This window comes from Scardinius erythrophthalmus, assembly GCF_964197995.2.
Source record: "Scardinius erythrophthalmus genome assembly, chromosome: 22".
Lineage (NCBI taxonomy): Eukaryota > Metazoa > Chordata > Actinopteri > Cypriniformes > Leuciscidae > Scardinius > Scardinius erythrophthalmus.
In genome coordinates, this window is record NC_138242.1 from 27279099 (window position 1) to 27292048 (window position 12950).

Sequence of the window (12950 nt, forward strand, 5' to 3'; positions counted from 1 at the left end):
TACACACAAGAATTAGTATACATGCTAACTTGAGATTGGTTTGATAGTCACGTATTAGCTTTGTCTATCCAAAACTATATCAAAGTACTTTCATGACCATGTAAAGCCAGTAATTTCACATAACAAAAAACAGAAATGGACTGTTTTTAATGGAGCAAAAACCAGCCACAGGAATTACATACTGTACTTCAGTTTAAAAGTCTGAAAAGTCGACTGGAAATAATTTTCTGTGGTAATCAACAACGTGCCACGGATTTTCTAATTTTAAAGTCAATTTCTACAGTGAAATTATATTTTTGTAGATCTGCTCTGATCAAAAATATTGTATCAACAAGATTTTGCTCTTGTGTAAATTGAAACTTTGTGGAAAATAATATTTTAAGTCGGCTCTTGTCAATGAGTAAAAGAGGTTCACAAATCAATCTGAATGAGTTATTAGCAAATTGATCTAAATCAAAATGAAAACGACTGGTCGAAATGTATCGTCAGCTTGACAACTAATGACATTACACTTAAAAGTGATGTACTTTCATATAATCCAAAGACAAACATTTACTAAATAAGCTAAACAAACCATTTCTTTGTGTGTTTGTGCAGTCTGAATAACATCCCGTCGGATGGGAAACGGTCTAGTGTGAGAAGCACTGGTTCGGAGGGCGGCACTTCCCATAACTGCTCCATAAACGCTGTCGAATTTAAGACCTTCAAAGTCACCTGGAACGAGGAAGTGCATAAAAACCGGGAAAAATGGAAAGCACAAGCCGCCAAAGGTAGAAACCACACACCCCATATCAAGAAAACACTTTCATATCAAGATAAATCGAGATGTTGCACTGTAAATTATTAGTGCTGCTTGCTACTGGCGCTCAGACTAAGGGTTGGGGATTTAAACAAACCCCTAACACTAAATATTAACATTTGGCTTGTATCTTATGCTGAACATACATAAATGATACATCAAATTACAGCTAGTTTGATGATGGATCCAAGCCATATCTAGAGATCAGAAAATCATTGAGACTAAGGGCAACCACACATCATTCACAATACCTTAGTATGCAAGATCAAGCACTACTCATCTTGTAAAAATCTAGTCTCAGAAATATAAATGAATTCAATATAAATAAAAGATTCAAGCTTAACCAATAAACAAGCATAATTCTTCCTAGCATGACTCTTGGTCCCCATTTGGCACATGTTTCGTACATAAAATATGTTGTAATATTAAATTATGACTGTGGAGTGACATACGACGTGACCGCAGATCTCAGAGGAACACTTTATCATTAAAAAAAAATGTTTTCTGGCAGTAGCATTAACTTGCTGTCACATTATACATCCTGTTTTGTTCTTTTCTAGTCATACTTATTCAAATGTAGGAGAGGAGAAATGCAAGGATATTCCAAAAGATTGTTAAACTCTGACCTGTTAATTTGAATAGCGTTTGACCAAAAGAAGATCTATACTGTACATTACAGACTGAACTCTTGGCTCAAATCAAAGAATACTCTGGAGTGGATCATATAGTTTAACGTTTTGAATGTATTGTTTTTTCCTTTTTGTAATTTATGTACGCTGCCATTCAAAAGTTTTTTTTTTTTTTCAGAAATTGCATGGACACATTAAATTGATCAAAGTTACAGTAAAGACATTTGTAATGTTACAAAAGATTTATATTTCAAATAAATGCTTTTAACGTTTTTATTCGTCAAAGAATCCTGAAAAAATGTATCATGATATCCACAAAAATATGAAGCAGGAAAACTGTTTTTAACATTGATAATAATAAGAAATATTCAAATCAGCATATTAGAATGATTTCTGAAGGATCATGTGACACTGAAGATTCAGCTTCGCCATCAAAAGAATTAATTACATTTTAAAATATATTAAAATAGAAATGTAATTTATAATAATGTCACAATAGTACAGTCTGTATTTCTGATCAAATAGAGACTTTTTTCAAAAACATAAAAAAAAAACATATTTCAGTATTTGACCATATATGAACAGTAGTGTATCCAAACCAGAAGCCTGATAGTGCAACGACATATCCTATTGCCCATATTCAGTAATAATGAACTGCATTTGTGTGTGTTAGATCTAGAAGAGAAGGCTAAACAGGAAGAGATTGAGGAGAAAGAAAAGAAAACGGACACAGACACACACAGCAGTGACAGCAAAGATGTTAATACTAAAACAGAAGACTCGAGTGTGAATTCTCAAGACAAACTGAAGGAAGACACAAGAGAAGAGAAGGATGCAAAGACAGATCGAGAAGACTCAAGCAAAGCTGCAGTTGATAACAAGGAGCCCAGAGAGGAAGAGGGCAATAAAGACCCAGGGGGGGTGAATGGGGCTCAAACACCAGCGTCTGATGCCAAAGAGCCCAGTGACACGGACAACAGTCTGCGAGCACTCAACGGTGAGTGTCAAAGTTTACAACCGTTCTTTACAATTATATACTGTTATTTGCAATAATATGTTCATATTTTGTAACAAAATGTGGTGCTTTTTGTGTCCTAACCAAAACACCTGTACTGACTGATACTTTAGAGTGACCTTTGACCTTTGATTTACATTATACATGACATAAACTAATGGTTGACTGATATGGGTTATGATAATGGCCAAAGCCAATTTCGATATCTAGAGACTGTCTGGATGATAGCAGAAGTAAAAAAAAAAAAGTACTAAATAATAATTAAAAATACTATGTTGAATATTAAAAAATATAATATTTAGTTGTTTTTTTTACATTTATATATGTAAATAATTTTTATTTATTTAATTTTAATAATTTAATTTTATATTTCCTAATTAATTTAAAACATTTCCTCAAAATTAATAAAAAAAAAAGATTTTAGAATGGAACTGTTATCGTACTATGCTGATAAACAATATTTCAATGCCAATATATCAGTCTATCACTATCATAACCTGTACTATACTTGCTTTACCACTTTTTTCCTTGCTTAACATTGTCATTGTTTGTGTTGTAACCAAGCACTGTCGCATCCAAACTGTTACATGTTGGAAATAAGGTGGCTTTGTTCTAATAGTTTTTAGTATACTTGTAGCGCACTCTAATTCTTATTCTCATAATGTGTTTTATACAGAGTGGTCAATGTTGTGTAGTGTGCTCTGTAGTGTATACAATACAATTTATAGTATGCAGTATGGTGTATAGATTGCCATGTAATGTGTAGTTTACTGTTTAGGGCCCGATATACTCAGGCAAAAGAAGTTCAAAATACGTGACCAGCGGTATACTATTAGCGAACATCCCAACGCTGTGCTGTTTAGATGAATATGTAATGCATGCTTTCGTCTCAATAGCACAACACAATACAACAAAAATAACAGTAGTGAGAAAACAGCAGTTAAGAAAGCATATGATGTGAATCTGTTTGCACAAGCTCTACAATTCGGCACAATTTGACAGTCAAGTCAAGTCACATTTACTTATATAGCACTTTATACAATAGATTGCTTTAAAACAGCAGCTTTACCGTATTAAACATTAAAAAAAACAGTGACAGTGTTACTTTTAATTAGAATCACACCTTCATTTTCTACTATAACTTTTCAAACTCCCGATATGAACTTTGTTTTGGCCTGATTTTGTTCAAAATTATGTCAGACCAGTTCATTCTTCGATTTCGCTTGAAGTATATCGGGGCCTTTAATGTCCTCAAACTAGTGTACTAACTAGTGTATACTGCTTACTAGTATGTTACTCTGTAATGCAGCTTGTGTTGTGGTTTGAAAGCACTGTGTGCTACAGTATTCTGAATTTTGTATTTATGTTAATCTTTTACTGTAGCTAAAAAAACAATAACTAAGGGCACACTTGACAAATTCAAACAAAAAACAGAGAGCAATAATGCTGTTAAATAGTTAGTGTAGCAGGCGAAATGGGTGCTTATGTTAGAAAGGCGCTCGTCTTTTCTTTTGTTTGTTTGTTTGTCTGTTTGTATGCCCTAAGCGGACTCGGTTAGTGACTCGTGTCTTATCTGAATGTCAGGAAACGAGGAACTGAACTCACCTGACAGTGACGACAGTGAAAGCAAGAGATCAGACGGTAACGCCATCATCTCCTTTAACTGCTAATGGCATCACATAGTGGCTGAATCCTAATTTATACAATGAACACTGTGTTCTAACCACTTGTACAAATATGTCCACGCTGAAAACCAAAATTACTGCAAATGAGGACATATCTGATGTTTTGACCAATGAGATTTCACTGAGGGCGGAGCTACCCGGATCATTATGACAGAAGTCTAAACTAAGTGGCGCACAGATCGTCTTGTTCTTGTTTAGAACAAAAGCTCAAATTACTATGGAAGAGCTTTTATTGAGTTTTTATTGTGTTGCACATGGTTAGGACACAGTGTACTACACTGACTACAACATCATAAAATTGCACTCCCATAATGCATCAGAGAAACTATCATCTTGGGAGTCACACTAGTCCAAAAAACATCCATGAATACAGTCCTCTAAAAATCTAATGTAAGTAGTTTGTTATCCAGGCACCTTTAGCATACTTTTTTCAACATTATTATGATTTGAGAGGTAGAACAGATAGTATGTCAATTGGGATTCAGCCGCTATCTGCAGGAGAGAGTCACTTCAGGTTCATTTCCTCTCATCAAAATAACCCCACATTATGTTGGTTTGACACCTTCATGCATTTTCTTTCACCTCTGCATTTCTCATTCTTACAATAATTCAAAAAAGAAACCATTTACTCTGCTTGTGTTGTTCCAAACCTGTATGACTTTCTTTCGCTTATTTTAAAATATAATTTATTCCTGTGATGCAAAGATGAATTTTCAGCATCATTACTCCAGTCTTCAGTGTCACATGATCCTTCAGAAATCATTCTAATATGATGATTTGATGCTCAAGAAACACTTATTATTATTATCAAGGTTGAAAACAGTTGTGCTGCTTAATATTTTTGTGGAAAACGTGATACCATTTTTTCAGGATTCTCTGATGAATGGAAAGTTCAAAAGTACAGTGTATATTTGAAATATAAATCTTTTATACATACATTTCTTTACTGTCACTTTTGAACAGTTTAATGCGTTTAACAGTTTAACTGCTAATGGCATCACATAGTGGCTGAATCCTAATTTATACAATGAACACTGTGTTCTAACCACTTGTATAAATATGTCCACGCTTAAAACCAAAATTACTGCAAATGAGGACATATCTGATGTTTTGACCAATGAGATTTCACTGAGGGCGGAGCTACCCGGATCATAAAAAATTAATTATAAAGAGTATTTTGAACGATGGCGTATTTTGATTCAAGGACCTTTATGTATACATTTAACTGGAAAATAAGACAAAAAGTACTTGTTCAGGAGTGCTTTCAAACATACTGTACCAAATCAAGATCCATCGTCCAAGATATAAAGTACCATTCATTCAGTCATTGTTTGCTGCATGTCTTACATGATTAATAGGTTTCCGTGCTTTCTTTGGTGCTTTTAGTCCCACTTTTTGTTGTATGAAAGAACAGCCAAGACATTCTACAAAATAACTCCTTTTGTGTTCCACTAAAGAAAGAAAATCATGTGGGTTTGGAACGACATTCATAATCGAAAGTCATAATGAATCCAGCAGCAAACAGTAGATAAGGAGAAACCAGTTCATTCATCAAATTCATCAAAATAAGTTCAATTCCCTCCATCTGAGCTCATGGCATGAGAGTTGTCGTATCGCCTCATTCCCCTGTCAGACATCAGTCAGAGCTGTGGAACAAGAGCTCTAAATGTGCCAAATATCTGCTCTCCTCTGCAGACTCTGAAGACGAGCACAGTAACTGTGGGATCTCCTCGTCTTCACCGGCAGAATCTGCACCTGATGCAAACTAGCAGCTCCATTTCTGCAGGACTCCAAACCCTGTGCTATGCTGTCACCTGGTGGTTCTTTTTTATTATTCATCTTTTTCTTTTGAGGATGTTTTCTTTCTTTAAATCACATCTTTCTGTCTCTGATGGACAATCTTCGTATTCGTTTTTTTAATTCACATCCGACTTTAAGGATGTTTGCCAGCTTTTGGTTCAGAGATGAACAAGGCCATCAGAGAACTGAGACTTTGTTAACGCAAAGAGACGTGCGGTGGGTTTTAGAAACTCTTGTCACACATGAAGACGACTGTGGAAACCATCCTGATGTTCTTCCTCCGGCGACGGCGCAACATCTGGCAAACCTGCACAGACAGTGAACGGAGGGAGAACCTCAGTCCCTCACATCACCTTCAACGCGGTCAAAGAATGTCTACAGAACTAGTGTTCATTTACCTCTTGTTTTTATCATTGATTGTGTTAGTTGTGGATTTGATGTTCCTGTCGTCCTGTTTTGATGTTGATACTGTACGAAGCTGTTCATATGCTTTTCAGGAGCTTCTTGTGATTGGGGGTTTGGATCGTTAGTTTAACGATCCATTATCATTTACCAATGTCACTTTGATTATAGAAGATTTTTTTCAACTCATTGAGTACACAAATAATCAGTTCTGTCACAATACGGCGTAATTTTGATAGAATATTCAAATTATGTTGTCGTATGTGATTTGCACAACATACATATATATCAGCTGGGATATTGTGAAAAAAATTCTAATTGTTAATATTTAGTACATTATCATTTTTAAATATATATATTTTGCATTAAATTGAACAAATTCTGTAGAATTTTAAACCCCACTGTATGCATTAAAAAAAAAAATCTGATTTTCTTATATGAGCCAAATCTATTGGGCCAATTTTTTTTTCCAACACTCTGCAACCATTGTCCTTAAAAATTTAGTAAATGTACTTATTTTGACATTAGGTTGTATTTTGAATTCTCTTCTATTTTTGTATTTGATGTATATAAAATATTATATTATTTATGAAGTGTTTATAGGGAAATTTGGTATGAACAATATAGATGAATTGTTGAAGGGTGTACTATTCATGCTTACTCAAATCTCTGAGAATTGACAGAGATAAAAAGGGATTTTTTTTAATCTGGTAAATGAAGAAATAGAATAAAGTATGAGCACGAGCATCTTGATGTGTTAGATGCTGCATGCTGATATTAGTCTTTAGTTCACTGTCCTAGCGAGGTATTTATGTCTCTGTCTGTGCCGGCCATCTTCTCAGAGTGTGTCACACACAGTATAATGCGCCTGTTCATGTGAATCTTTCTGTATATTAGTTTCATAAAAACTAATGTAGAAATGTAGAAAACAAAAATGATGTAAAACGGAAAAAAACAAAACAAGTAAAGGCCTCCTAATATAGGCTGTTATAAATAGGCAGTGAAATCCTGTGTAAATGTCTCTGTTGCCTCAACCAAAGATGATTATAATGTCTGTACGTCATTTAACTGGAGGTCACTGCAAGCCATCATTCAATGCATACTTAGTCATTGGTTAGAAAGAAAGATAAAGAAGCGTTATTGCCTTAAATCTGTTATTAATTCCTGATCCTTGTGAGTTATTCTCTGTTGTCATTTGTGTCGTGTTCATCTTCCTGTTTAGTTGTCCTTGGTTTTGGGTCATGAATCATATCTTGACCTTATTTTTTCTGTGTCAACGTTCTCTTCAGATCTGAGAGATTCTTGTTTTACTGGAAAATCTCAAGTTCAGTCTGCATGTTGCTCTTCACAGCTGTGCTGCTGAACTCTGCTAAGCTCATTTGATTGGTTGATACTGTGCCATTATAAAATATGAATATTATATATGATATCATTTGTTTTTATGCCCCTCCCCTTCAAAAGTTATTTATTGTCATTGATGGTTCCATGAGGAACCTTCCTTTAACATCCATGGAACATTTTCTTTCGAATTTTAAAATGTTCTTCACTCTAAGAATAAAATGTTTGGTTACACTTTAGAAATTCTACTAACTATAAGTAACTTTGCAAGTACATGCTAACTTATTAGAATATTAGTAGACTGTTAGGTTAGGGTTCAGGTTAATAAGTTGACACGTACTTGCAAAGTTACTTATTATAGTCAGTAGAATGTCTGTTCATCAAAATAAAGTGCAAAGTCACTTATAGAATGTCTAAAGTGGACTATCGAAATAAAGTGTTACCAAATGGATCCTTTTAGACCTGATTTAGAGTTGGTGATATGTTGCTTTATGCAGAAATCAGGCATGTAGTGAGAGTTGTGATACTAACAAATGGAATATGATACATATCATATCAGTCCTTTTTAACCTTGTTTAGGCTCAGAATGTGAGATTATTTAGGTGAACTGCTGTACATTTATAGAATATTGAAGTTGATGAGTAAATATGGCACAATGAGATTCTGCCTTAATGAGTGTTTACGTCGGCTTTGTAGTAGCCTAACTGTCACGTGTTCAGCTTAGTTGAGTACATACGTGTTTGTCAGGAAACCTCTGTTTGTGTCAAAACTAAGCTATTTTTTATTTATTTTTTGGTTTGAAATCCTCACGTACAGTGTAACTTCACCGTCACTCAAACACAGAACATTTTCATAAAAGAATATTCCGATCAGCAGTACATGAATCATATAGTACTGTGCAGCCATCTGTTGGCCATCTAGTGTACTGCATCACTGCAGTCAAACATTCTCTTCGACATTTTTATATACACACAAATTGTTTCGTTTACCTTTTTTATTACTTCCCAGTGTATAATTTGTCATGAGATTGTATTTTATCTTAATTTTTTTTTCTACAGTCTGTTGATGCATTCATTACTTTTTATTTCAAAAAGAAAAATATCAAATCATTAGGCAGGTGTGGTCATGTGATCATGCTTGTTTCAATGCTCCTTAATTGCACTTTTGTGACAATAAATCTTTACTCAAAGGGCTCAGATGATGAGTTTGAGTCTTTATTTTTGGTATATTTGACCTTTGTTTTTAAATGTACAGAAACGAATAGTTCAGCCTCCTCGTTAAGATTCTTCTCTGTTTTTTGCAGCTACGACCCGCCGCAAATACCACCTGGTCAGATACAGTAAAAAACCCAGTTACTGTGCCAAGTCCTACTTGCCCTCCCGCCCGCAGAAAGAGGACAGCAAACCAGCAGACCCTCGTAGCAAGGCCAGACATCTCCAGAGCATCTCTCTGAGACGGGGGAGGTGACCCTGACCCTGACCCTGACCCCACCGATAGCACTGCACACACTTCAGGCTGCTTTACACACACGAATAGGTCTGTTCTGCAGTGATGTTGTAGTTAAGTGATGTTATTTCAGTTCAACCCCAAAAAAAAAAAAAAAAATATATATATATATATATTTATATTTTGCATAAAGACAATACAATATGATTGTTTGCATTGTGACATTGCAGTTTCTCCGAAGATTCTTATTACTGTAGTGTATCTAGATGTTTTTTTAAACAGATGTTCTTGAAATATATATATATATATATATTTTTTTTTTTTTTCAAGAACATCTGTTTAAAAAACATCTAGATACACTACAGTAATAAGAATCTTCGGGGAAATTGCAATGTCACAATGTGTACTGTGAATAATTATTTTGTATATATAAATACACACACATGTATATATATATTTAAGAAAAATGTTATTTATATATAAAATATTTATATATCATATAAATTATATATATATATATGCAAATATTTCTTAAATATATACATGCATATGTGTGTATTTATATATACAAAATAATTATACACAGTACACACACATATATTATGTAAACACAAACTTATTTTGGATGCGTTGCCCAGCACTTGCTGTATGTATATATATATATATATAGATATATAATTTATTTTAAACCCTGGTTGAGTACTTATGGCAAGTCAAAGCTGCAAAAAACAGCAACTTTTAGCATACTTTTCCTTTTTTGTATTACCATAATGAGAATTAGTGAACAAAACCTGCAAAATATAATTTCTTTCCAAGCCCTCAAACTTCCTTTTTGATTTGGGGGTGAAATATGACCTGAACATGTTATTGACAGGTTTCTTGAGATTTACCTAGTTACTGTACTGTAACCTGCTGTACCAACATTATCTTATACTAACACACCTGTACATGTACCATGTTACACACTATATTGATCATCGCTTTCAGAATACATGTATTAGTTCTGCTGGTTCTACAGACATTGTTTCTGCTATGAATGATGACCAAATTCACACTATTCCAATATGTATGTTGCAATGTTGTAATTAAATGGGTGTTGTTTCCTTCACTCTGAGTTGTGTTTCTACAGCATAGCGCTGAAATGACGACATGACAACTCTGCAAATATCTGCAAAACCTACATTTAATGAAGGCTCAGTCAACGATCAAAAACAACACAAACAACAGTGAAAACCGAATGTTTTGAACACACATCTACTTCTTCATCTCCTTCTCCTCATCCTCCTGATGAATCATTCGAGCCTCTGTCTTCATCAATCTCACGCCTGCGAAAGACAAACGCAAGGAACTGAGACAAAGAGACAGCGAGAGGTGGATGGAGAGGGCGTGAGGGTGAGAAGTCTTGCCTGGGATGAGTGGAGGGCTGTTGAGGACGGGAGTGTCTTTCCTGCGGGGTTTCTTCTGTCCCAGTTTGTCCTGCTGATGTTCCTCGGAGCCGTGCTTCTGATTGTCCATTTCAGCGTTCGCATCTGCAGGAGAGCATTTCAGAAACAGGTTCACACTGGTTTGTATGTATCAGTCAGACTGTCGCCATCTGTAACCGTCTTTGTTACTCCCGGTGGATGCCGTTGACCTCGATTTTGACCCTTCATATGTCATTATGTATTTCTTTTCCTTTAAAAAAACAAACATTGTGCATGCAGATATACATGCACAAATGCGGTACTTACAGAGATGTTCGTGCATGGTGAGTGTGTGTTCGGCTTTGTCTGAGAGTGACCTCACACAGTCAGTGGACATGCTCCCCACAGCAGTCTGTTCAGGTATCAGATAACAGCTCGTGTTCAACACACACACACACTCATGTACATGACAAAGGCTCTGTCATATTTACTGGAAAGCATATTTACTGGACCTGGGGATGGTAGCAAACTGATTCAACAAAAGCAGCTTCTCGCTTCACAAAATGATGATCATGTTATTGGTGTTTGGGTTCTGAATGTACTGTAATATGGTTAATTATGTCATTGCAAAACATGATACTTAAATGCATCACATTAAATTAACAAGAAACATATTCATCACTCATTATATGTTAACAATCATTTTTCAAATAAAATAAGTACGTTCTTCAACTATACATGATGACAAAAATAAATCTGCAATATTTGCATTTCAGGCTCAATCAGCAATTAAAAAAAACATTGACAGAAATGGAATTTAATTTAAGGCATTTTGAGCACTGATGAATATTAATATTGCATTTATTCAAATGCAATTCACATTCATATGTATAAAACAATCAAAATATCTAAAGTATATTAAAATAAGTAGTATTTGCTTCATGCAGCCATATACCTATGGGATGTACATTATATGAATAAAGTATATTTTAAAAGTATTGCATATATATACATACACAAACACACATACAATACTTTAAAATACCCTCTGATACTGAACAGTCTAAACACACTAAATAAACATTGTAAACATTTTACTTATACTAAATATAATATAATGTATTGCTAAAAAAAATTAAATGTATGTAGATTCAGAAAAAAACTAAAGAAGTCCATTAAAAGAAAGGGAGAGGGCCTTACCTCGGTGCAGCAGAGAGATGGAGCAAGTGCAGGCCAGATCAGAGACAGGGGTTATGTACTTTAGGAGGAGGGGCCTCCATTAGAGCCTGTTGTCATGGTGACAGCCAGGGGCCCTTGTCATGTGTCAGTCATCTCAGCTTCCGCGAGCGCACGTCATCGAGGTAAATGAAACTACTTCAACACTTTCTGCAGTGATTTAAACATGTTGGAGGTGAGGCTGGTTAAGATGGATTGTGTTAGACAGAGTGTTATCAATGCAGTGATTCCCACTAAAAGATTTGCTTTTGATCAAATCATTCTACTTCATAAATAATAATATTTCAGATAACAATAAACCATTTCTGCAATTTGCGACGCATCCACACTCTCATTACGAGCACAATGGAGAGCGTGAACAAGAGAAAATGAATAATAATGGAAAACAATGTGGACATATTGTTTGCTGACAGGCTTTGATGTCTTTCTATTGTCCTCTGATGTGAAATGTGAATGGTGTTCCTCCTCCCGTGTGGAGTGTGTATGGAGAGTGTGTGAAGTGGTTTTGTTGATTTTGAATGCACTTCTCTTCCCAGTTTAAACACGACATTCATATGCCAACGCCACATAAGTCAAGGGAGCGTCTGCCAAGAATATGAATGTAAAAGTAAAAACCTGGTCTAACTAAATAAGGATACAGTGTGGCACTTTACACATGATCCCTAAGCGATGAAAGAGCCGTTAAACATGTCTCATTCTCACGAAATGTTTAAATTCTGAAACTTTATTTGACTAATTTACTGTGTAATACAACGATTTTGAAGGAATCTTTTACATTTCTGGCATATTTGAGGAACAACGACGCGATTTTGATAATGTTACAAACAGGTAGGCCTATGCTAAGTTTCGTATAGTAGCAAACTGTTCAAGCCAGTTTAAGTTAGCTCTGTTGCACGGCATAACAGTGAATATTTTGTAAGCAAAAAGTAAGTTTTACGTTTTGATAAGACGACTGTTATAACTAATGTGTGATTTGTTACGCCACAGTATTTAGTCAATTGTTAATTCAGTGAATGCCAAACCGTACTGTAACGGCCTTGAAATGGTATTGGTTAGCTACTAGCTAGCTTATAAGTTTAACTTTTTTAACTATAGTTAAGTACCAGTACTATATAAACTGGCTACTGAGAAAGCAATACTGTAGACCACTATTATAAATATTAATGCACTTTAATTATATGGTCTTACTCTGCCACT

General features: G+C 34.9%; 2 protein-coding genes across 8 annotated transcripts in view; one reads left to right on the top strand and one right to left on the bottom strand.

The window, feature by feature from the left end:
- Positions 1-12068, top strand: part of pde1ca (phosphodiesterase 1C, calmodulin-dependent a) — a 70228-nt gene extending 58160 nt beyond the window's left edge. For 2 of the 7 annotated variants that reach the window (XM_081353378.1, XM_081353382.1), the window contains 3 exons: positions 598-770; positions 2102-2425; positions 8972-9259. In XM_081353378.1, the coding sequence (XP_081209504.1) occupies positions 598-770; positions 2102-2425; positions 8972-9135 (661 nt within the window). In that variant the 3' untranslated portion in view covers positions 9136-9259. Of the gene's footprint in view, positions 1-597; positions 771-2101; positions 2426-4027; positions 4085-5823; positions 7256-8971; positions 9260-10243 lie in introns of those variants that run through there. The other 5 variants (XM_081353377.1, XM_081353379.1, XM_081353383.1 and 2 more) reach the window with 5 other exon arrangements.
- Positions 10369-10914, bottom strand: ppp1r17 (protein phosphatase 1 regulatory subunit 17; the record flags this gene model as incomplete). The annotated part of the gene is made up of 3 exons (XM_081352784.1): positions 10369-10439; positions 10521-10643; positions 10845-10914. 3 exons carry the CDS (start codon positions 10912-10914, stop codon positions 10369-10371), a joined length of 264 nt encoding a protein of 87 aa, XP_081208910.1.
- Positions 12069-12950: the final 882 nt, after the last annotated feature.